A 26634-nucleotide genomic window follows, 5' to 3' on the forward strand; every position below is an offset into this window, starting at 1 on the left:
AAAAAAGTGAAAGCAGTGACAGATTTTATTTTCTTGGGCTCTAAAATCACTGTAGCTGGTGAGTGCAGCCATGAAATTAAAAGAAGATTGCTTCTTGGCAGGAAAGCTGTGACAAACCTAGACAGTGTATTAAAAAGCAAAGACTTTGCAGACAAAGGCCTATATCAGTCAGTTCAGTCGCTCAGTAATATCCGACTCTGCAAACCCATAGACTGCAGGACGCCAGGTTTCCCTGCCCATTACCAACTCCCTGAGCTTACTCAAACTCATGTCCATTGAGTCAGTGATACCATCCAACCATCTCATCCTCTGTCCTCCCCTTCTCCTCCCACCTTCAATCTTTCCCAGCATCAGGGTCTTTTCCAATGAGTCAGTTCTTCGCATCAGGTGGCCAAAATATTGGAGCTTCAGCTTCAACATCAATCCTTCCAATTCAGGATTGATTTCCATTAGGATTGACTGGTTGGATCTCCTTGCAGTCCAAGGGACTCTCAATAATCTTTTCCAGCACCTCAGTTCAAAAGCACCAATTCTTCGGTGCTCAGCTTTCTTTATAGCCCAGCTCTCACATCCATACATGACCACTGGAAAAACCACAGCCTTGACCAGATGGACCTTTGTTGGCAAAGTAATGTCTCTGCTTTTTAATGTGCTGTCTAGGTTGGTCATAGCTTTTCTTCCAAGGATCAATGGTCTTTAAATTTCATGGCTGCAGTCACCATCTGCAGTGATCTTGGAGCCCCCCAAAAATTAAGCTTCTCACTGTTTCCATTCTTTCCCCATCTATTTGCCATGAAGTGATGTGAGCAGATGCCAAGATTTTAGTTTTCTGAATATTGAGTTTTAAGCCAACTTTTCTCTCCTTTTTCACTTTTATCAGGAGGCTCTTTAGTTCTTCTTCACTTCCTGCCATAAGGGTGTGTCAACTGCATATCTGAGGTAATTGATAGTTCTCCTGGCAATCTTGATTCCAGCTTATGCTTCATCCATCCTAGCGTTTCTCATGATGTACTCTGCATAGAAGTTAAATAAGCAGGGTGACAATATACAGCCTTGACATACACCTTTATCAATTTGGAACCAGTTTTTTGTTCCATGTCCAGCTTCTTGACCTGCATACAGATTTCTCAGGAGGCAGGTCAGTTTGTCTGGTATTCCCATCTCTTGAAGAATTTTCCACAGTTTTTTGTGATCCACACAGTCAAAGGTCTGTATACAAAGGTCTGTATTCAAGACTGTGGTCTTTCCAGTGGTCATGTATGGATGTGAGAACTGGACCATAAAGAAGGCAGAGCACTGAAGAATTGATGCTCTCAAACTGTGGTGTTGGAGAAGATGCTTGAGAGTTCCTTAGAGAACAAGGAGATCAAACCAGTCAATCTTAAAGTAAATCAACCCTGAATAATCATTCGAAGGACTGAGGCTGGCTGAAGCTCTGCTGTGTGCTTAGTCACTCAGTCATGACTGAGTCTTTGCGACCCCAGGCAGGAGCCTGCCAGGCTCCTCTATCCATGGGGATTCTCCAGGCAAGAATATTGGAGTGGGTTGCCATGCCCTCCTGCAGGGGATTTTCTCAACCCAGGGATCGAACCCAGGTCTCCCGCATTGCAGGTGGATTCTTTACCATACGAGCCACAAGGGAAGACCTGGATAAAGCTACCTGATGCAAACAACTGACTCATTGGAAAAGACCCTGATGCTGGGAAAGACTAAAGGCAGAAGAAGAGGGTGACAAGATGATGAGATGGTTGGATGGCATCACCAATTCAACAGACATGAACTTGGGCAAACTCCAGGAGATAGTGAAGGACAAGAAAGTCATGGGGTGCTGCAGTCCATGGCGTCATGAAGAGCTGGACGAGACTTGGTGACCGAACAACAACAACAACAAAAATGCTAACAGACCACACATCATTTATTTCACAATTGCTCGTTTTAAATTTCTGAATTAACAGACCAATAGCAGAGAGGATTCTATTGGATAAAAATGCTTCCATTGTAGTACTTTTAATCCTCAATTTACAAATAAGCAAACTCAGGCCGAGACAGGCTAACTAACATTTCCAGTTCACACAATAGGTGGTCAGGATCTGAACCTCCATATTCTAACTAGGGTGAGGGTTGCTTAGGAGGGTCCCTGGGATACTGGCTCCACCTTCCTGAACAAACTGACCGTGGGTCCTTTAAAACAAGTCCAGGCCAGGTGTAGAAAGAAGTTTTTAACTTACGTCTTTTACACTCTGAATTTTGATTCACATGAACTTATTAACAATTCAAATATTAAAATGAAAATTTTACTTAATAACGCTTTATTTAATATATCCAAAGGGTCAACTATCAGACATCACTGATGTAGGAGGATAGGATTATGGAGGGGTATACTGCTTTCTAACTTATGCATTTTATAATTATTAATTTTATATACTGAACAAGTTTACTCTGTAATCAATTTTTAAAAATAAAATTGTTAGAAAAGTGTATAGTCTATGCATGAAGGAGGATAGTACAGAGACAGACAAGTGGAGAGGCTTGCCAAGGGACCTGCCACCCAAGGTTTCCTTGAGGGTCATCTGCAGAGTGCTGCCCAAGGCACCAAGGTAGAAGGGGTAGGCAGTTTTACACTGCCACCATAAGGCCTCAATGCGATTGTGTTGGCCTCACTGGCCCTATGAGATTGTGTGCTTGGCCCCGATCACCTCGCACCTGCTCCGGACTCTGATCAAATCAGAAACAAGGGCCAGTGAGGCTGGAACTATGGAGAAAGCAACCTAAAATATTTAAGCTTCTCATTTAGGTGTCTCTGACTAAAACTTTAATGTTCAAGGCAGTTTAGAGTTTGGGTTATTACTCTGGATTAGACACTTGATGCTAAGCTGAGGCCTTTTGGTGATTAAAAAGAACTTTAAAAATTATCTCAGAGTGACTAGAGAAACTATGAAATCTGAGTGAGAGCTTATTCAGGGGTAGGGAAAGACCTAGCTCACAGAGCAGATTTCTGCTGTGGGCTATTGTGCCTGACTCCGTCATCCTGCTCTTTGCTGATAAAAAACACAGGCTCTATAGTAGTTAACTGGTTAGCTGGGGCTCTCTTCATAGATAAGTGATGGGATTTAGTTGCAAGTGTAAACCAGGTGTTCAGATCCCCATGCTTCTAACCAAAAGCAGTAGCTGGATACTCACACTCTCCTTTGCAAAAGCATTTTGCTTAGGACACACAGTGTTCATTTTGGAATCAAGTATACTTGGTTTTCTCCACAAACCTCATGTCACTATCATTGTTGCTCTGCCTTCAGAAAGGAGGGGCTGCAGTAACAAAACTCTGGAGTCAGACCTCATTCTGAATCTTGCATCACGTGATGATGTCAAGGATATTAATAACATCAAATTTCAGATTTCCCATGGGGATACTCCTAGCGGATAACCCAGAGGGCTGAATTACATTATGCATGAAAGGCACATTGTGAGGATTCAATAAAGAGTGATGATTATACCAATAATAACAATTCCTGCCTGAAAATCACAGAAGAATCTGGGTGAGAGAATAGAGAATGCCCCCTCTCCAATGTCACATAAGTCTCTGCTCTTAACTAGCTCCCCTGCAGACTGCACAGGGGCAATGTAAGGTGGAGAGGGGACAGAGACTCCTACTGTACCAGACTTGGAAGAACAACCTGAAGAACAGCTCACCATGAAGTAGTAAGGGTGATTTATCTCCTTCAGGACCTGAATGTTGTCTGTGGTCACGGAGGGAATCCTGGAGCACCAGGCCAGTGAGAAGAGCCAAGGTTCATTGACAAGGTATAAGTTGATGCTGATGTTAGCTGCTTTATACTCTCTGGGAAGAAAAAGAACCCGCAGGAAATTAAGACTTAGTCTCACACTCATCATCTAAAAGGGAACTGGCCACCATATTTGTAAAAGGCTTTTGCTTAAATCACAAGAAGCAGTTGGTCATGTGACATCTTATGATATGACATGCTGAATTAGCTCATCTTGCAATGACAAAGGACTAGATTTAATACCTTTGCTCCTGTACCAACAGTAGTATTTTTCTATTTTTAAAAAATTTTATTGAAATATAGTTGATTTACAGTGTTATGTTAGTTTCAGGTTTATAGAAAAGTGATTCAGTGTATACCTACATCTAAATCTACATTCTCTTTAGACACTTTTCCATTGTAGGTTACTATAAGATCTTGAGTATAGTTTCGTGTGCTGTACACTAGGTCCTTGTTGGCTAGCTATTTTATATATAGTAGAGTGTTTATTTTAACTCCAAACTTCTAATTTATCCCTCCCCCATTTATCTTTGGTAACTATAAGCTTGTTCTCTGTGTTAACAGTAATAGTAAATTACATGCCCTAAAACAAAAAAGGAAGAAAGAAAGGGAGGGAGGGAGGAAACAGGAAAGCCCTGTTAGAAGGAAAAGGCAATCCACTCCAGTATTCTTGCCTGGAGAATCCTCATGGACAGAGAAGCCTGGCAGGCTACAGTCCATGGGGTTGCAAAGAGCTGGACATGACTTATGTCATGTAAATATTCCTACAGTTTGCACCCATAAGTTGATATGCGCCAGCTCCAGTACACTATTGTGTAGCAAATGCACTTACTTTCATCAGAATGCTTAACACCCATTACTCTATCTGCTTTCCTATCAATCTTCTTTACTTGACTGTAGCAGATTAAAAGCAGAGATTCTGTGTTACTTATCTCTGTATACCCAGTACCTGCTTCATGAACAGTTAACTGAAGGAAAAGAGAAATGAATACCAATATGGTAAATATTTATACTTCAAATATAAAGAATTTTTTAAAGCACTTAGTAGGGAAAATGGGACCCAAATTTCCCTATGCGCTGCATGCGAAGTCACTTCAGTTGTGTCCAACTCTTTGCAACCCCATGGACTGTAGCCCACCAGGCTCCTCTGTCCATGGGATTTTCCAGGAAAGAATTCTGGAGTGGGTTGCCATTTCCTTCTCCAGGAGATCTTCCCAATCCAGGCATCAAACCCACATCTCTTATGTCTCCTGCACTGGCAAGTGGATTCTTCACCTGTGGAGAATTCTTCAGGTGGATTCTAGCACCACCTGCACATCGGTAGATATTTGTGCACTGTCTATAGAGACAGAAAATAAGTGGAGCATCTAGTAGTTCTAATCAAGTTGTCATTTTCAGGGAAAACTCACAAAATATACCATGTAAATCCCTTCAAAAATTTTGTTTAACCCTGAGATGACATAGTATATTGGAAACAGCTATGTGCAAGTCTGCATTTGAATCTAGATTTGTCTTATACTAGCTTCACAGGCTGTTAGACACAGTATATAAGCTGTAAGATAAAAATAATACTACCACTTTCTCAGCAGCACTTGCAATTAGTTACCTAATATGCTAGAACTGTCTCTAAGACAATTCTTCAGATCACCAGAAGATTAGGAAACAGAAATAGGGAAACAGTAGTAAAATTTTTTGAAGCCAACACACAAAAACCATTCACAATTTCTATATATTAATAATGAGCCTATAGAAACTGAAACACAATATACCATTAACAATCACCCCAAAGAAATGTAAATACAGAGGTATTAACAAGCATAGGATCTTTAAGCCCAAAACTACAAAGTACTGATGAAGGTAGTCAAAGAATATTTTAAAAGTGAAGAGACATACGTATTTATGAACTGGAAAAGTCAACATCATAAAGATGTCAATTCTCATAGGTTAATGCAATTCTTATCAAAATACCACCGAATTTCCCTTAGGTTTGTTTTTTTTTGTTTTTTCTGTACAATTAACCTGTGCATGTGTGTGTGCTAAGTAGCTTCAGTCATGTTCGACTCTTTGCGACCCTATGGACTGTAGCCTGCCAGGCTCCTCTGTCCTAACTGATTCTAAAATGTATGTAGAAAGGCCCAGTCCAAAATTAACTAAAACTATATTGAAAAAGAAGAATAAAGTGACAGAGAATAACTGCACCCAGTATTAAGGCATACTGTATAGCTACAGTAATCAAAACAATACGGTATTAGGGAAGGAATAGACATGTGGAACATAATTTTAAACCCAGAAATAGACCCACAGAAATGTCAAAATGATTTTTTACAAAGATCCAAAAGCAACTTAATGGGATAAGGAGAAGTTTTTTCAACAAACTGGAATAGAGCAACTGGCCAAAAACATACAGGCATAGGCAAAAAAAAAAAGAAAATTTCAACCTAACACCACACACTTAATATAAAAATTGACTCAATTGGATCATAGACAAATACATAATGTAAACTATAAAACTTTCAGAAAAAATTGAGACGTGTGGGCTAGACAAAGAACTCTTAGACTCAATAGTAAAAGCATGATTCATAAAAGGGAAAATTGATGTTAGACCTAATCAAAATTTTAAAACTCTTCTTCTGTGGAAGACTGTGTAGGAGATGCAACAGACCAGAAATAGACTGGGACAAAATATATAAAAACAAAATATCCAAAGAAGGATTATATCTATAATACAGAAAGAACTCTCAAAATTCAACAGCAATAAAATTCAGTTAAGAATGATAAGACATTTCACTGAAAAGGACAGACCAAGGCAACTAATAACATGATAAGATATTCAGTACCATTACCCACCAAAGAATGAAAATTAAAACCACAGTGGGATATCACTACACACCTATAGAATGGCTACAGTAAAAATGACAATGGCTGGAGTAGGAAATGGCAACACACCCCAGTATTCTTGCCTGGAAAATTCAAAATTCCATGGACAGAGGAGCCTGGTGGGGTACAGTCCATAGGGTCACAAGAGTCGGACTCAACTGACTTTCACTTTCAAAAGAAAGAATGAGAAAGAAAAAAAAAAAAAAAACCACCAGCTAACAGTCACATATTTGGTTCTGAAGGACAACTGTTATTTGATACTGTTTTGATTTCTGGAGAAGATCAGATTTTTTAGTACTCATGTATAGGTTTTCTCCTTTCCTTTAGTATTAAAGGACAAAATTGAAAGAGTATTCTATATATCTATGAAAATTAAAGTGCATATCAAATGCATATCCTATCCCACAAGGATTGATTTATTAGTACTTGCAGAGCCTTGTGAAAAGTACATGACGCACCAGTTCCATTAGGGGCACATTCATTCTCACAGAAAAGAGTAGCATTTCAGGGTCAGGAACCATAGTAAAAACCACCATATGACCCAGCAATCCTACTCCTAGGCATATGCCCTTAAACCAAAACTGAAAAAGACACATGTATCCCATTGTTCATTGCAGCACTATTTACAATAGCTATAACATGGAAGCATGTCCATGCCCATGGATGTCCATCCATCGACAGATGAATGGATAAAGAAGTTTTGCTACATAGACACAATGGAATCTTACTCAGCCATAAAAAGGAATGCATTTAAGTCAGTTCTGATGAAGTGGATGAACCTAGAGCCTATTATACAGAGTGAAGTGAGTCAGAAAAAGAAAGATGAATATCGTATTCGAACACATATATTCTGAATCTAGGAGAATGGTACTGAAGAACTTATATACAGGGCAGCAATGGAGAAACAGACATAGACAATAGATTTATGGACATGGAAGAGGGGAGGAGACAGTGAGACGTGTGGAAAGAGTAACATGGAAACTTATATTACCGTATGTAAAATAGATAGCCAAGGGGAATTTGTTGAGTGGCTCAGGAAACTCAGACAGGGTCCCTGTATCAAACTAGAGGGGTGGGATGGGGAGGGGGATGAGAGGGAGGTTCTAAATACCTATGGTTGATTCATGTTGAGGTTTGACAGAAAACAATAAAATTCTGTAAAGCAATTATCCTTCAATAAAAAATAAAAGGAAAACAAACAAAAAAACTATTACTTACAAAATGTTAAACTTAAAATATTGAAAACTTTAATTTTCATGTCAGATATTTCGATATCCACAAAGCAACTATATGGCAAAATAATTTCTATTCAGTGTTGGTGCATTAAATGGGTTAGCACTGATTCGCAATAACAGAATAAACCGAACTATGGACTAATATATATAAATAAAGCTCAGGGTAAGTTAAACAAATATTTTGGAAAACAATTATGTTCAATATCTAAAAATAAATGGAAATGTATGACTAAAAAAGACACAAGACCAAAGTCTCCAAGCCTTGTAGACTGCTGATTAGAAGCTTCAGGTAATTTCAGAACATAAATCTTTGCTTTGTGTGCTCTTTATTCAAACAAATTAATTCAACAATGTGCAATAAAAATTTTCTCAAAGCAAAAAAGATAAAAATAAAAAGACAATGGCAAAAACTGGTAAGAAGAGAGAGGCTTTGAATCATAATACATTGCTGGTGGGATGTAAAGAGGCACAGGCCCTCTGAAAATGTTTGAAAGTGTCTTACAAACTAAATAAAATTTACAAAGTTTCCTATAAAACTTTGAAAACTACCATATCCAAGCAATTGCATTCTTGCCATTAATCCATTAATCCACTCTTGCCATTAATTCTAGCCATTAATCCCACATAAATAACAACTTATATTCATGGCAAACAATTCTCAGAAGATACAGAAAAAGAAGCCCCTGGAAACTGATCTCATCCTGGACAATTACACTGGTAAATCTGTCTAACATAACTATTAATATTTTTATACCATGGAGACTATTGAAGTCCTACCACTTTCAGAGAAGCTCTAGATATTATAGTTAATAAGTTATAGCTCAGTTCAGTTCAGTCGCTCAATTGTGTCCGACTCTTTGCAACCCCATGAATCACAGCACACCAGGCCTCCCTGTCCATCACCAATTCCCTGAGCTTACTCAAACTAATGTCCATCAAGTCGGTGAGGTCATCCAAGCATCTCCTCCTCTGTCTTCCCCTTCTCCTCCTGCCCTCAATCTTTCCCAGCATCAGGGTCTTTTCAAATGAGTCAGCTCTTCGCATCAGGTGGCCAAAGGATTGGAGTTTCAGCTTCAACATCAGTCCTTCCAATGAACACCCAGGACTGATCTCCTTTAGGATGGACTGGTTGGATCTCCTTGCAGTCCAAGGGACTCTCAAGAGTCTTCTCCAATACCACAGTTCAAAAGCACCAATTCTTCAGCACTCAGCTTTCTTTATAGTCCAACTCTCACATCCATACGTGACTACTGGAAAAACCATAGCCTTGAGTAGATGGACCTTTGTTGACAAAGTAATGTCTGCTTTTTAATATGCTGTCTAGGTTAGTCATAACTTTCCTTCCAAGGAGTCTTTTAATTTCATGGCTGCAATCAACATCTGTAGTGATTTTGGAGCTACCAAAAATAAAGTTAGCCACTATTTCCACTGTTTCCCCATCTATTTCCCATGAAGTGATGGGACCAGATGCCATGATCTTAGTTTTCTGAATGTTGAGCTTTAAGCCAACTTTTTCACTCTCCTCTTTCACTTTCATCAAGAGGCTCTTTAGTTCTTCTTTACATTCTGCCATAAGGGTGGTGTTGTCTGCATATCTGAGGTTATTGATATTTCTCAGCAATCTTGATTCCATCTTGTAATTCATCCAGCCCAGTGTTTCTCATGATGTACTCTGCATAGAAGTTAAATAAGCAGGGTGACAATATATAGCCTTTATGTACTCCTTTTCCTATTTGGAACCAGTCTGTTGTTCCATGTCCAGTTCTAACTGTTGCTTCCTGACCTGCATACAGGTTTCTCAAGAGGCAGGTCAGGTGGTCTGGTATTCCCATCTCTTTCAGAATTTTCCACAGTTTATTGTGATCCACACAGTCAAAGGCTTTGGCATGGTCAATAAAGCAGTAATACAGGTTTTTCTGGAACTCTTGCTTTTTAGATGCTCCAGCAGATTTGGCAATTTGATCTCTGGTTCCTCTGCCTTTTCTAAAACCAGCTTGAACATCTGGAAGTTCATGGTTCATGTATTGCTGAAGCCTGGATTGGATTGTGGTCAATTTCAGCAATTAACACAGTAGAAGAGTCAGACACAACTGAGCGACTTCACTTTCACTTTTCACTTTCATGTGTTGGAGAAGGAAATGGCAACCCACTCCAATGTTCTTGCCTGGAGAATCCCAGGGACCGCAGAGCCCAGTGGACTGCCATCTATGGGGTCGCACTGAGTCGAACACGACTGAAGTGACTTAGCAACAGCAGCAGTTATCCATTCCACATTCCCAGCCCCATGACAGGCAGCTGTGCCCATGTTCCTAGAGAAGTTTGCACACAGCTTGTGGGAGCCAAGATGGGCAAAAAGGTCACTATCCTTCAATTATTGAGGATCTGTGCTCTGATCACTGATTGCTGCTCCTGCCACAGACGTGCACAGAAAGAGGAGTGCAAGCACTGTTGTTGTCTTCCTCCCTGCCTCCTTCCCCCCAACACCACCACTGTGGCAATCTTTCTTCTTCCCACTAAAATGATTTCCAGTGGTTTAAAGGTCCAGTGCTCTTCCCTTCCCATCTTTCAGTTATGTCTTTTTCCCCTTTTGGGAGCCAGACATGAAAGATTCAGTTCAGTTCAGTTCAGTCACTCAGTCGTGTCCGACTCTTTGCGACCCCACGAATCACAGCACACCAGGCCTCCCTGTCCATCACCAACTCCTGGAGTTCACTCAGACTCATGTCCATTGAGTCGGTGATGCCATCCAGCCATCTCATTCTCTATCGTCCCCGTCTCCTCCCACCCCCAATCCTTCCTAGCATCAGACTCTTTTCCAGTGAGTCAACTCATCGCATGAGGTGGCCAAAGTACTGGAGTTTCAGCTTTAGCATCAGTCCTTCCAATGAACACCCAGGATTGATCTCCTTTAGAATGGACTGGTTGGATCTCCTTGCAGACATGAAAGATTAGGACATCCAAAAGCAATTACATATATGGGGAAAGTTACAAAGTTACATATGTCCAGGGAAAGGCACATTAGAGACCTGAGAAGACCTTAAGTTTATACCCCTAGACTGACTGTTGGCATAGAGACAGCCAAATACAAACAAATAACAAAAAAACCAGCAAACCCTGGGGAAAGGGTAGAATCTGATTTCAAGAGTTTCCAGATAATTATTTTCAAATGTCCAGTTTTTAAGAAAAATCACAAAGTGTAAAAAGAAACGAGATTGTAAGGTTCATTCAAAGGAAAACCTAAATCTAAAAAAAAAAAAAAAAAACTGTCCCTGGAAAAGAGCTGATGGCTGATACACAAGACAAAAACTTCTTAAAAAACCATCCTAAAGATACTCAGAGAACTAAAGGAAGATGTAGCTAGAGTTTTTTAAATATATTAAGAAAATGGAAATATTAATAAAGAGACAGAAAACCTAGAAAATACTAGAGCTGAATTCTAGAGCTGAAAATCACAATAACTGTAATGAAAAACTGACTATTAAGATTCAAAGGCAGATTTGACCAGGCAGAAGAAAGAATCAGTGAACTAGAAGATAGATCAATAGATATTTATGATTCTGAAGAAAAAAGCAAAAAAGATTGAAGAAAAGGGAACAGAGCCTAAGATATCTGTGGGACATCATAAAACAAGTCAATATGTGTAATTTTCGGTTCCAAAAGAGGAAGAGAGAAAAGAGGCAGAGAGAATATTTGAAGAAATAATCACTGAATGCCCAAATCTGATAAAAGATATGAATGTAAATATCCAATGAACTCTAATTAAGATGAACTCAAAGAGATACACCCTATGACACACTATAATCAAACTTTCAAAAGCCAAAGGCAAAGAAACAGTTTTGAAATCACCAAGAGAAGCAACTTGCCACATACAAGGTATCCTCAATAATATTCTCAGACTTCTCATCAGGCTTTGGCAGACAGTGAGCAGTAGATCCAAATATTCAAAGTGTTAAAAGAAAAAAACCATCAACCAAGATTCATAAACCCAGCAAAACTTATCTCTCAAATATAAGAGGTATAATACCAAAGAACAAATCTGAGTCCATATTAGACATTTTTTATACATACTTTAATCTGTGTATTCTATTGCTTTTGAGACAAGCAAGAATGTTGCCTACAGCCTGAAATGCTCAGGATAACCCATTCTCAAGGTTCTGACCTCTAAAGGTATAACATTTTCCTATTCGTGGAGAGATAAAAAGTTTAAGAACAGAGAATAACATTTGTCTTGTTGGAGATTTACAGGCACAAGGGGAAATTTAAGACATTCCCAGATAAACTAAAGCTGAAGGAGTTCATGACCACTAGACCAGCCCTGTAGGAAAAACTCAAGAGAATCCTCCAGTTCAGCTCAGTCACTCAGTCATGTCCGACTTTTTGTGACTCCATGGACTGCAGCACGCCAGGCCTCCCTGTCCATCACCAACTCCTGGAGTTTACCCAAACTCATGTCCATTGAGTCGGTGATGCCATCCAACCATCTCATCCTCCCCCTTCTCCTCCTGCCTGCAATCTTTCCCAGCATCAGGGTCTTTTCCAATGAGTCAGTTCTTTGCATCAGGTAATCAAGGGACAGTGAATCAAAGTCTTACAGACACATAAAGATCTCAACAAAAGTCAATGGCAAATATAAAAGTTAATATTATTTTTAACAATTTTGTATCTATAGTCTTTATTTCACACATAATTTAATAAAAGATCTAAAGGAGAAAGTCAGAATTATTAGTCTAACAGCTAGTAATTTTGTAACTTTGTTTTATCAACTCCACATGTTGTCTTCTGCATAATTTGAGAAACTATTGCATTTATAAAAATTATTAGTTTATCTTTGAGGCACATAGTGTATATAAAGATAAAATTTTCTGACATCAGTAAGAGAAATTGGAAAGACTGGAGTTATAAAGGAGAGGAGTTTCTGCATGTTACTGAATTTAAGTTGGTAAAAATTCAATCACAGTGTCATAACTTTAGGAGGGTAAGGGTAATTCCCATGGTAACCACAAAAACAGGTATAAAATGCATAAAAAGGGAAACAAGAAAATTAATTATTTTACTACAAAAAAAACCAACTTAACATAAAGGAAAACAGTAAAGTAGAAAATAAGGGGGAAATTATAAGGTATATAAAAATAACAAATTAAAATAACTGATAACAGATACAATATTCACAAGAAAGACAGCAATAAAAACATGACAACAGTCTTCCATCTTTTCAGTAATTATTTTAAATGTAAATAAATTAAACTCTCCAATCAGATTGGCAGAATGCATAAAAACATATGACCTGTCTTTATGCTGTTTACAAGAGGCTCATTTTAGATCCAAAGGCACAAATAGATTGCAAGTGAAAGGAAAGAAAAGATATTCCATGCAAACAGTAACTAAAAAGATCATGGGTGGCTATACTAACAACAGACAAAACAGGCACTATGTCAAAAAAGCTTGTATGTGGGAAAAAAAGACATTATATATTAATAAAAGCTTCAATATAGCAAGAAGATATATTAATTATAAACATTTATCTGCCTAATGACAGAACAGTAAAATTTACAAAGTAAACACTGCCATAACTGAAACTGTATAATAATAGTTGGAAATTTTAATATCCCACTCTCAATATGAATAGAACAATCAGACAGAAGATAAGTAGGGAAACAGAGGACTTAATCAACACAATAAACTATTTCTAAGACACAGACTGCTCAACCCAATAACAGCATACACATTCTTCTCAAGTGTATATGTGACAATTGCCATTTTAGATATAGTAGACCACAAATTAAGTCTCAACAGATATAAAAAGATAAATATCAAAGTAACCTACCCAACCACAACACAATAAAGTTAGAAGTCTAACAAAAGGAAAATTGGAAAATTCACATATTTGTGGGACTTAACACACCTCCTGAGCGTCCCTGGTGGCTCAGATGGTAAAGAATCCACTTGCAATGCAGGAGATCTGGGTTCGATCCCTGGGTTGGGAACATCCCCTGGAGGAAGGCATGGCAACCAGCTCCAGTAATCTTGCCTGGAGAATCCCCATAGACAGAGGAATCTGGCAGGCTATAGTCCATGGGGTCACAAAGAGTTGGACATGACTGACTGACTAAGAAAACAATACACTTTCAAGAAACTAATGGATAAAGAAAGAAATCACAAGGGAAATGAGAAAATACATGGAGATGAATGGAAATGAAAACACCAAAATTCATGGGATGCACCAAAATTCATAGATAGTGCTGGAGGAGGGGGAATCCATAGCTATCAATGCTTACGTTTAAAAAATCAGAGGATTTTTGCATCTATGTTCATCAGTAATATTGGCCTGTAATTTCTTTTCTGTGATATCTCTGTCTGCTTTTGGTATCAGAGTGATGGCAGCCTGACACAATGAGTTTAGAAGTGTTCCTTTCAAACAATATCATCAATGTCACAGAAGAACACAGGTGCAAAATTCCTCAACAAAATATGAGCAAACCAAATCCAACAATACATTAAAAGACCATGATCAAGTGGGATATATCCCAGAATTGCAAGAATTTTTCAATAGTATCAAATATTGTGATATACCACATTAAGAAACTGAAGAATAAAACCCATATGATCATCTCAATTGATGCATAAAAAACTTTTGATAAATTTCAACATCCATTGATTAAAAACTAAGAAAGTGATAAAACAGAGAATATACCTCAACATAGTAAAGGCCACATATATGACTAACATCATACTCAAAGTTAAAAAGCTGAAAGCACTTCCTCTAAGATCAGATCAGGTATAAGACAAGAAGACCCACTCCCATCACTTTCATTCAACACGGGTTTGGAAGTCCTAGACACAGCAATCAGAGAAAAAAAGAAATAAAATTAATCCAAACTGCAAAAGAAGAAGTAAAACTGTCAATGTTTGTAGATGACATATTATCCACAGAAAATCCTAAAGACACTACCAGAAAACCACCAGAACTCATCAATAAATTCAGTAAAGCTGCAAAATGCAAAATTAATGTGTATAAATCCATTGGACTTCTATACAGTAACAATAAAATATCTGAAAGAGAAACTAAGGAACCAATCCCATTTACCATTGTATCAAAAACAATAACATATCTGGGAATTAACCTACCTAAAGAGGCAAAAGGCCTGTACTTCAAAAACTGTTAAAGTGCTAGTGAAAGAAACTAAAGACAGTACAAAAAGGATGGACAGATATACTATACTTTGGAATAGAAAAATCAATACTGCTAACAACTTACTGACCACAGACCTATCAATAAGTTTTTTGTTACCCAAATATTACTGACTGGAGATGTATTAATATTCACTAACATAACAAATTGCTGGCCACAGGTGTTAGCTTCTGCAAAATTCCCGTTGTCAATAATTTGTACCCAAGGCAATACACAGATTCAGGTAAATCCCTATCAAATTACCAATAGCACTTCAGAACTAGAACAAAAAATTTAAAAATTTGTACACAAACACAAAAGACCCCAAAGAGCTAAAACAATCTTAGAACAAAGGGGCTGGAGGTCACAGTCCCTCACTTCAGACTATACCACAAAGCTCTGTAATCAAAACAGTATAGGACTGGCACAAAAACAGAAGTATAAATAAATGGAACAGGATATAAAGAACAGAAATAAACCCACACATATATGGTCAATTAATCTACAACAAAGGAGGCAAGAGTACATAATGGAGAAAAGGAAGTCTCTTCAATAAGTGGTTCTGGAAAACTAGACAGCTAGAAGCAAAATAATGAAATTAGAACATTCTCTAACACCATACACAAAAATAAAGACCTAAACATAAGACAAGCTACTACAAAAGTGTTAGAAGAATACATAGGTAGGATACTCTCTGACATAAATCACATCTTTTTCAATCCATCTCCAGGAGTAGTGAAAATAAAAACAATAATAAATGGAACCTAATTAAACTTAAAAGCTTTTGCACAGCAAAGGATACCATAAACAAATGAAAGGACAACCCACAGAATAGGGGAAAATATTTGCAAATTAAGTGACTGACAAGAGATTAAGCTCCAAAATATACAAACAGCTCGTTCAGCTCAATAGCAAAAAAAGCAAACAATCCAATAAAAAATTGGACAGCAAATCTAAATAGGCATTTTGCCAAAGAAGACATGCAGATGGCCAAAATGTACATGAAAAGATGCTCAACATCACTAATTATTCAATTCAGTTCTGTCACTCAGTCATGTCTGACTCTTTGCGATCCATGGAATGAAGCACAACAGGCTTCCCTGTCCATCACCAACTCCTGGAGCTTGCTCAAACTCAAGTCCATCAAGTTGGTGATGCCATCCAACCATCTCATCCACTGTTGTCCCCTTCTCCTCCTGCCTTCAATCCTTTCCATCATCCGTGTCTTAATGCAAATAAAAACTACGAGGCATCACTGCACACTAGTCAGAATGGCCATTATTAAAAAATCTACAATCAATAAGTGCTGAAGAAGGTGTGGAGAAAAGGAATCCTCCCACACTCCTGGTGGGAATATAAATTGGTACAGCCACTGAGGAGAACAGTATGGAGTTCCCTGAGAAAGCAAAAAATATAGTTACCGTATGATCCAGCAATCCCATTTGGGCACACACTCAGAGAAAAAATCTAATTCAAAAGATATGTGAACCCAGTGTTCACAGCAGCAATCCTTACTATAGCCAAGCTAAATGTCCACTGACAGATATGTGTATAAAGATGCTATGGTGTGTGTGTGTCACAATGGAATATTACTCAGTCATAAAAAGAATGACATAATGCCATTTTCAGCAACATGGATGAACCAAGCAATGGTCATTTTAAGTGAAGTCAGACAGCAAAAGACAAATATCATATGATATCACCTTTATGGAATCTGAAAAAATTATACAAACAAATTTATTTACAAAACAGAAACAGACTCACAGACATAAAAACAAATTAATGGTTGCCTAAGGGGAAATGGTGGGCAGGGATAAATTAAGAGTTTGGGATTAAGATATAAACATTATCAAATATAAAATAAACAAGAAGGGAACTTGTGTATAGCACATGAAATCACATTCAAACCTTGTAACAACCTATAACAGAAAACAATTTGAAAAATTGAATATGTATATACATATATATGTGTGTATATATATATGAAACAATTTGCTGTACCCCTGAAACTAACACTACATTGTAAATCAACCATAATTCAATTAAAAATTTTTAAAAAGAAATACTATGAATATAATGTACAATATGAAAAATATAATTAACACTGCTGTATGTTATATGTGAAAGTTGTTAAGTGAGGAAATCCTAAGAGTTCTCATCATAAGGAAAAACCTTCTATTTCTCCATCTATATGAGATGATGGATATTCATTCAACTTCTTGTGATAATCATTTAATGATGAATGTAAGCAAATTCATTATGTATGCTGTACAACTTAAACTTACAGAGCTATATGCATATTTTAATAAAAGTGGAAGGAAAGAAGAATTTTAAAAAACAGGAAAGATTTCATATCAACAGTACAACTTTTCAACTTAAGAAACTATAAAAAGAAAAACAAATTGAGCCCTGTAGCAAAAGGAGGAAAATAATGAAGACTAGAGAAGACATAAACAAAATAAAGAACAGAAACCAATAAAGAAAATCAAAGAAACCAGAAGTCAGTTCTCTGAAAACATCAACAAAATTAATAAGTTTTAGCTAGAGGTACTATGATAAAGAGAAGAGACTCAAATTACTGAAATCAGAAGAAAGTGGGCACATTATTACAAGTTTTACAGAAATAAAAGGATTATAAGGGATATAGCAGTATGACCAATTGTATCTCAACAAATTGAATAGCCAAGGTGAAAAGGACAAATTCCTAAAATGAAGAAACCTACCAAGACTGTATCATGAAGAATTAGAAAATATGAATAGATATATAATCAGTAAGGAGACTGAACTATTAACCAAAGTTCTTCCAACAAAGTAAAGCCCTGGATCCAATGACTTTGCTGGTGAATTCCATCGTACATTTCAAGAAGAATTAAAACCAACCCATTACAGCTACATCAGAAAACCAGAAATCAACAAGGATGTGCTAATTTAGAGAAACTGAAACATTGGTGTCGTCCTGTTTTTAGAGATGCTGTGGAAAATGGTAAGGTGGTTCTCAAAAAATTAAAAATAGAATTACTGTATGATTCAGCAATTCCACTTCCTGGTGTATGTCCAGAAGAACTGAAAACAGGGTCTTGAAGAGCTATTGGTACCTTCATTTTCATAGCAGCTTTATTCACAATAACTAAAACATGAAAGCAACCCAAAGTGAAGTGAAAGTGAAAGTTACTCAGTCGTGTCTGATTCTTTGTGACCCTGTGGACTATGCAGTCCATGGAATTCTCCAGGCCAGAATACTGGAGTGAGTTGCCTTTCCCTTCTCCAGGGGATCTTCCCAACCCAGGGATCAATCATAGGTCTCCAACACTGCCGGTGGATTTTTTACCAACTGAGCTATCAGGGAAGTCCATTTATTGATGAATTGATAATCAAATAATGGTATACACATCAGTGAATTATTATTCAGTTAAAAAGGAATACATTTTTCAATGGATGAATTCAACATGGAGGAATCTTGAGGACTTCATCTTAAGAGATACAAATCAGTCACAGAAAGACAAATACTATATGATTCCACTTATATGATTCAAAATCACAGACAGAAAGTAGAAATGTGGTTTCCAAAGTATAAGGGTGGGGAATGATGGGAGTTCATTGTTTAATAAGAATAGAATTTGAATTTACAAGATGAAAAGTGTCAAGTAGGTGGATGGTGGTGACTGTTGCACAATGTATTGACTGCATATTAAAATCACAGAGTTGTATATTTAAAAATTATTGAAAAAGTAAATTTTAAGTGCATTTTAACATAATTAAAACAGTTTTTAAAGAGAGGGAAGGGCTTCCCTGGTAGCTCGGAGATAAAGAATCCAACTACCAATGCAGGAAACATGGGTTCAATCTCTGGTCCAGGAAGATTCCACATGCCATGGAGCAACTAGGCCCTTGTGCCACAACTACTGAGCTTGTGATCTAGAGCCCGAGAGCTGCAACTACTGAGCCCATGTGCTACCACTACTGAAGCCCATGTGACCTAGAGCCTATGCTTTGAAATAAGAGAAGCCACCACAATGAGAAGCCTGCACACTGCAACTAGAGAGTAGCCCCCGCTCACTGCAACTACAGAAAAGCCCTTGTAGCAACAAAGACCCAGCACAGCCATAAACAAAAAATAAAGAGAAGACAGTCTGAATCAGTTATAAAATCTTAGCTAAAAATTATGTTCACATGAAAACCAGTACTGAACAATGAAAACCTACACACAAATATTCATAACTTTTATTTATAATAGTTCATAAACTGAAACAACCAGGTATGTTTCAGGTGATGAATAATTAAACAAACTAGTACATCCATATAATGAAATACTATTCAGCAATGAAAAAGAACCAGTTACTGATACAAGCAACAATCTTTATGAATCTCAAAGGGAATTATACTGAGTGGAAAAAAGTCAATCATAACAAGTTGCACACTATGATTCTTCTCGCTATCTTTCTTAAGAATATAAAATTACAGAAGTAATTATTCATTGAGGAGGTTAGGGTTTGAGCTGAATTGGATGTGGAAGGAAGGGGAATGTGGTTATCAAAAGGCAACAAAAGGAATACTTCTGGTGATTAAATAGGTTTATATTGGTTGTGGTGTTGGATCCACAAACACACATATGATAAAATGGCAGAAAACTACATGTTGTTGTTCAGTCGCCAAGTTGTGTCTGACTCTTCACGACCCCATGGATTGCAGCATGCTGGGCGTGTCTCAATATAGAGAACTAAATATATTCATACCAAAAAAAACACATAAAGATGAATATAAGTAATGCTGGGGAAATTTGAATAAGATTGATACATTGCATCAATCTCAACTTCTTGGTTTTTATATCGTATTAAAATTCTGCAAGATTTATCATTGGAGTAAACTGGGTAAAATGTACACAGGATTACTTTGTATTGCTTCTTACATGCTAACCTGCAACCATCTCAAAATAAAAAGATTAATCTAAAAATATTCTACATTTTTAAAAAAATGTAATAAAATATCGGAGAAGGCAATGGCAAGCCACTCCAGTACTCTTGCCTAGAAAACCCCATGGATGGAGGAGCCTGGTAGGCTGCAGTCCGTGGGGTCGCTAAGGGTAGGACACGACTGAGCAACTTCACTTTCACTTTTCACTTTCACACATTGGAGAAGGAAATGGCAACCCACTCCAGTGTTCTTGCCTGGAGAATCCCAGAGACGGGGGAGCCTGGTGGGCTTCCGTCTATGGGGTCGCACAGAGTCGGACACGACTGAAGTGACTTAGCAGCAGCAGCAGCAAGGACTTAATATTCTACATTTTCTATATTATTCAGTTCAGTTCAATCATTCGGTTGTGTCTGACTCTTCAAATCTTCATGGGCTGCAGCATGCCAGGCTTCCCTGTCATCACCAAATCCTGAAGCTTGCTCAAACTCATGTCCATTGAGTCAGTGGTGTCATACAACCATCTCATCCTCTGTCATCCCCTTCTCCTCTTGCCTTCAGCCTTTCCCAGAATCAAGGTCTTTTCCAATGAGTCACCTCTTCGCAATAGGTGACTAAAGTATTGGAGTTTCAGTTTCAGCATCAGTCCTTCCAAAGAATATTCAGGGTTGATTTCATTTACAATTGACTGGTTTGATCTCCTTGCAGTCCAAGGGACTCCCAAGAGTGTTCTCCAACACCACAGTTCCAAAGCATCAGTTCTTCAGGACTCAGCCTTCTTTGTGGTCCAACTCTCACATCCATACATGACTACAGGAAAAACTGTAGTCTTGACTAGATGGACCTTTGTCAGTAAAGTAATGTCGCTGCTTTTTAATATGCCATCTGGGTTATAGCTTTTCTTCTGAGGAGCAAGTGTCTTTTAATTTCACGGCTGCAGTCACCATCTGCAGTGATCTTGGAGAACAAGAAAATAAAGTCTGTCACTGTTTCCATTGTTTCCCCATTTATTTGCCATGAAGTGATGGGACTGGATGCCATGATCTTTGTTTTTTGAATGGTGAATTTTAAGCCAGCTTTTCACTCCCCTCTTTCACTTTCATCAAGAGGCTCTTCAGTTCCTCTTCACTTTCTGCCATAAGAGTGCTGTCATCTGCATATCTGAGGTTATTGATATTTCTCCCGGTAATCTTGATTCCAGCTTGTGCTTCATCTGGCCTGGCATTTCGCATGATGTACTCTTCATCTCAGTTAAATAAGCAGGGTGACAATATACAGCCTTGACGTACTCCTTTCCCAATTTGGAACCAGTCCGTTGTTCCATGTCCAGTTGTAAATGTTGCTTCTTGACTTTCATACAGGTTTCTCAGGAGGAAGGTCATATGGTCTGGTATTCCCATCTCTTTAATAATTTTCCACAGTTTATTGTGACCCACACAGTCAAAGATAGAATAATATTAATTCAAGGTGGATTATAATTAATTAGCAATACTTTTTATAATCCCTAGAGCAGCCACTAAGAAATAATTCAAAAATGTAAAAAGCCTACAGAAGAGACATAATCCTAAACAATACTAATTTAAGTAAGAAATTTAAAGATAGGAAGGAAAGACTGAAATAATCCACCAAGAATAGAGAGCATACAAAGAAAAAATGTCATGATGGTAATACAAATCCAAGTACATTAGTAAACTAAATATTAACTGACCAATGATTCCCATTAAAAGATTATCCTCATGAATATAAAAACAATAACCAGTAATATTATGCTTATGAGAGATGTAATTTAAATATTGGGAATTCCTGGTGATTCAAGTCTTAGAGGACTCTGGGCACTCAACACTGAGGGACTAGGTTTAGTCCTTGGTTCAGGAAATAAATTCCCACAAGTTGCATGATAAAATAGCAAAACAAAGAAACAAATTAAAATATGGAAAGGAGTTGAAAGAAGGACAAAAAATAACACTAATTATAAGCCAGCATGGCAATATTAAAAGAAGTAACCATTGGACAATTATAACCACAGACAATGAGCATTTCATAAAGAAAGGGTGAATTCACCAAGAAGACCTAACAATTTTAAATGTAAACGCACCTAATAAAAGTATTTATAATATAAGAAGAAAATATGGAAGAATTGCCCTGTATAAATGATTTGAACTACTCTAAGGACACAACTCTTTCTTTAAGCCCACCCACATGTGTCTATCCACGTGCTTTTTTCCTAAGCCAAACAACCCCACCAATAACAAGAAAACAACAATAAATAGAGCGAAAGGGAGAAATACACAATTACAGTTGGAGATATTAACACTCACTTCTCCATAATTGATAGATGAGGCATATAGAGCCCTTAATTTCTCTCTGACTGAAGAGGTTGTACCCAGAAGAAAGAATGCAGAAGACATGGTCTAACCTTCTTGTCAACATGATAGCTATGTCTTTTCTAAATAGAATAATAATATTTGCTAGGAATAGAGGCCTTTATTTATAGAACATGTTCTAAAGAAGGGTGAATAATCCTTTAAGAAGGATGAACAATCCTGGTTGAATATTTCTTTATTACATATTTTGTAAATAAATATTGAATGTGAATTTATGATGCATGGGTCCCTGGAGAAGGTCATATAAGCTAAACAACCCTCTGGGTGTACTTAATGGAGATGTTTTATAAATCAAATGCTTCCCTTCTAAGTGAAACAACTCTACAAAAACTAACTTGGAGGTCTTATATATTATTGTGGGCCATAGTGTCTAATAAAGGAAGGTACATACAAAGCTGAAATCAATATCTCTGATCTCTTCTTGGTTTGTCTAAGCCTCTTGATTGCCTCCTCTATGTCTAAAATTGATTATAAAGTTTCATAGTAAGTTCTCTGATATATGTGAGTTTAACAGGCAACCTAATTCTATGGGTTAACTCAAAAGTAAAAGTAGGGGGTATAATTCAGTATAAAATGTTTTAAAAGACTGTCAACCAATTTTAACTTATTGATATTTATAAAATACCACACCTAACAAGTGCAAGCACATCATTTTTAGATGGACATGAGAAGTCCACCAAGATGAAAAATACAGTTGCCTATAAGTTTAAATACATTTAATATACTGAAATCATACAGAATGTTCTCAGGTCACAATGAATTTAAATCAGAAGTCAATAACACTAAGGGTAGATAAAAAATCCTCAAAGTTTTAAAAAGTTAGCAACATACTTCTAAACAATCCATGAATCAAACAAGAAAATTTTAAAATAATATGAATTAGATTATTAGACAATATGTCAAAACTATTTGTGGAATGCAACTAAAGCAAGGTTTAAAGCAATGAGAAATTTAAAGCATTAAATGTTTATGTTAGAAAAGAAGATTCAGAACCACTCATCTAATTTTCTACCTAAAGATGCTAATGAAAGAAGGGTGAAAGTAAACCTAAAGGAAATAGAAGAAAAAATTAAAATAACAGCAGACAATGAAAAAGGAAAGCAGATGTGCAACAGAATAAAGCTAACAAAGCCAACATCTGGTGTTTGAAATGGTTAGTAAAATTTATAACACCCTAGCAAGACTGACTGCGAAAATAAAAATTTCCAGTACCAAAATGTACTGGAATTAGAGGTGACAGCCGCACAACATCCTGAGTGTACTAAATGTTATTTTAGAATGCTTAGCTTTATATGAATTTCAGCTCACTAAATTAGTTCTTAAAAATAAAAAAATTTTAAAGCACTTCAAAATTTTGACATCAGAAATCATGGGACATCTGTGTATTCATATAATTTGGTAAAAGTAATATTTTCAAAGCATTCTCAGCAAAATGTCAGTGTCATAATATCTTGTGATATTTATCAGTGGTCTGATAAATGTGAGCACTGACCATAGAGAATGTACTGGAAATGTGACCATAATAACAAGTATTCTGGTCATAAATAGTATAAAAATGACTTAAGGTACAACTCTTAAATTTCTTAAAATTTAGTTGTTCTTGAGGGGAATAACCTGGAATAAAGTTTGGTTCACAAACTATCAAGATTAACTTTGCAGTATAGGTATATGGAAAAAAAATCCTTGTTCTTACTAGAATATATGGTTTCCTTAAGAAAAAAGGATGGTCCCTTGTTTATGTTGAATTTTCACATAAAACTAGTGTGGTGCACTGTACATATTGCTTCTCAGTATATATATGCTCTGTCAAACCAAACTGCTTGATTTTCCAATAGAACTCAGTATATGATCCTTCTTAAGTCTGATGCTAGTTGAAACTATGCCCATATAATAATGGCCAAAGAATAACTGAAGAATTACCAGTGAAAGAATTTGGACTTCGGAGTCTATGAGCCTACATTTAAATCTCAGTGTAGTGCCTTACTAAACAACTATACTAACTTTGGTAAATTAACTAACATCTCTGAACTTTTCCTCTTTAGAGACAAGTTTTCTCATTTGAAAAATAGGGATGGTGGTAATTTTTAGGGCACAGTATGTAAGGACTGAGATGATAAAACACCAAGTAACGGAGATCAATCCTGGATGTTCATTGGAGGGACTGATGCTAAAGCTGAAACTGCAATACTTTGGCCACCTCATGCGACGAGTTGACTCACTGGAAAAGACTCTGATGCTCGGAAAGGTTGGGGGCGGGAGGAGAAGGGGACGACGGAGAATGAGATGGCTGGATGGCATCACCGACTCTGTGGACATGAGTTTGAGTGAACTCTGGGAGTTGGTGATGGACAGGGAGGCCTGGCGTGCTGTGATTCATGGGGTCGCGGAGAGTCGGACACGACTGAGCGACTGAACTGAACTGAACTGAACTGAACATCTATGCTGTTTGCATATTTGCCCAGCATTTTGCTCTATACATATATGAATTATCTCACTTAATATTTTAACCATTCCATCAAGTATCTGTGATCCTTAATTTATAAATGCAAACTGATGATGAGAAACTTGTCCAAGTCATAAGTGTAATCATCACCTGGCTGATGGGTAGGCCAGAAATAGAAAATGAGCCTATGGTCTACCAACCACTTCACACACACACACACACACGCACACACGCACACACAAACCCTCAACAAATGGAGTTATTATAATTAATTTCAACTACTAGAGTAATCTCAATCATGAATATGAAAGAATAAAATCATTTCAGAGCCATTTCCTATTTGAAAATAAGCTGGGCAAAGAAAAATCTTCTGGAAAGAAATAAAAGAGAAAACATATATAATTTTCTAATGCTAAAAGAAAAAAGACATTTTTTAATGATCAATTCCACTGTGGCTAGAAAGGCAGGAGAAACAGGAAAAGGAACAAAGGTGGATCAAATAGCCTAGTTCAAGCCATGAAATACAGAAAGGTATTAAGGGGAATTTTACTACCCCAAGGAGATTTTGGATATACATCTATAACTATATATACATCTATATCTGTATATGGAATCAAGATAGCCTAGAGAAACATCCATAACCTCAGATATGCAGATGACACCACCCTTATGGCAGAAAATGAAAAGGAAATAAAGAACCTCTTGATGAAAGTGAAAGAGAAGAGTGAAAACGTTGGCTTAAAACTCAACATTCAAAAAATAAAGATCATGGCATCTGGTCACATCACTTCATGAGAAATAGATGGGGAAACAATGGAAACAGTGACAGACTTTATTTTCTTGGGCTCTAACATCACTGAGGATGGTGACTGAAGCCATGAAATTAAAAGACACTTGCTTCTTGGAAAAAAAGCCATGACAAACCTAGACAGTGCATTAAAAAGCAGAGACATCACTTTGCTGACAAAGGTCCATATATTCAAAGCTATGGTTTTCCTGTAGTCATGTATGGATGCAAGAGTTGGACCACAAAGAAGGCTGAGTGCTGAAGAATGTATGCTTTGGAACTGTGGTGCTGGAAAAGACTCTTGAGAGTCCCTTGGACTGCAAGGAGATCAAACCTGTCAATCCTAAAGGAAATCAGTCCTGAATATTCATTTGAAGGACTGATGCTGAAGTTCCAATACTTTGGCCACCTGAGCTGAAGAGTCAAATCACTGGAAAAGACCCTGATGCTGGGAAAGATTGAAGGCAGGAGGAGAAGGGGACAACAGAGGATGAGATGGTTGGATGGCATCACTGACTCAATGGACATGAGATGGTGAAGGACAAGGAAGCCTGGCATGTTGCAGTCCACAGTGTCACAAAAGGTCAGATATGACTGAGCAACTGAACAACACCAACAATATCTATATCTATAAATTTTAGCTATATCTATATGTCAAAGGAAACTTTGATGAATTTAGAATTATCTGAAAAAAATACCTTAAAATCTAACAGAAAGGTTATATGGATTAATGTAAACAGTGATTAATAAATTTTGAAATGTTATTTTACTCCCAGGTACTTTTAATTCTGAAAATGTATCTCTAATAATAATAATTATAAATGTGATGATTAATAATTTTTCTTTCTTCTCATACTTGGCTGTCTCAAATTTTTTAAAACAATGATTTAGCTATTTATTTATTAATTATTACTATAAAAGATCTGGATATTGGGATCACAAAGCCATTTATAAGGTACTGGAATCTGGAAGAGGAAATCAATAACTATTTGAATTCTGACTTTTCAATACTTCAGTTCAGTTCAGTTCAGTTGAGTTGCTCAGTCGTGTCCG

At 37.1% G+C, this 26634-nt stretch overlaps 1 protein-coding gene across 1 annotated transcript in view; it reads right to left on the bottom strand.

Moving 5' to 3' along the window:
- LOC129548370 (glycerophosphodiester phosphodiesterase 6-like) overlaps positions 1-26634 on the bottom strand; it is a 110441-nt gene that overhangs the window by 16898 nt on the left and 66909 nt on the right. Inside the window, exon 13 of the mRNA XM_088832221.1 lies at positions 3688-3835. Within this exon, the coding sequence (XP_088688347.1) occupies positions 3688-3835 (148 nt within the window). The remainder of the gene's footprint in view (positions 1-3687; positions 3836-26634) is intronic.

Source organism: Moschus berezovskii, chromosome 25 (genome assembly GCF_049115385.1).
Source record: "Moschus berezovskii isolate FMDL1 chromosome 25, NW_MosBer_1.0, whole genome shotgun sequence".
NCBI lineage: Eukaryota > Metazoa > Chordata > Mammalia > Artiodactyla > Moschidae > Moschus > Moschus berezovskii.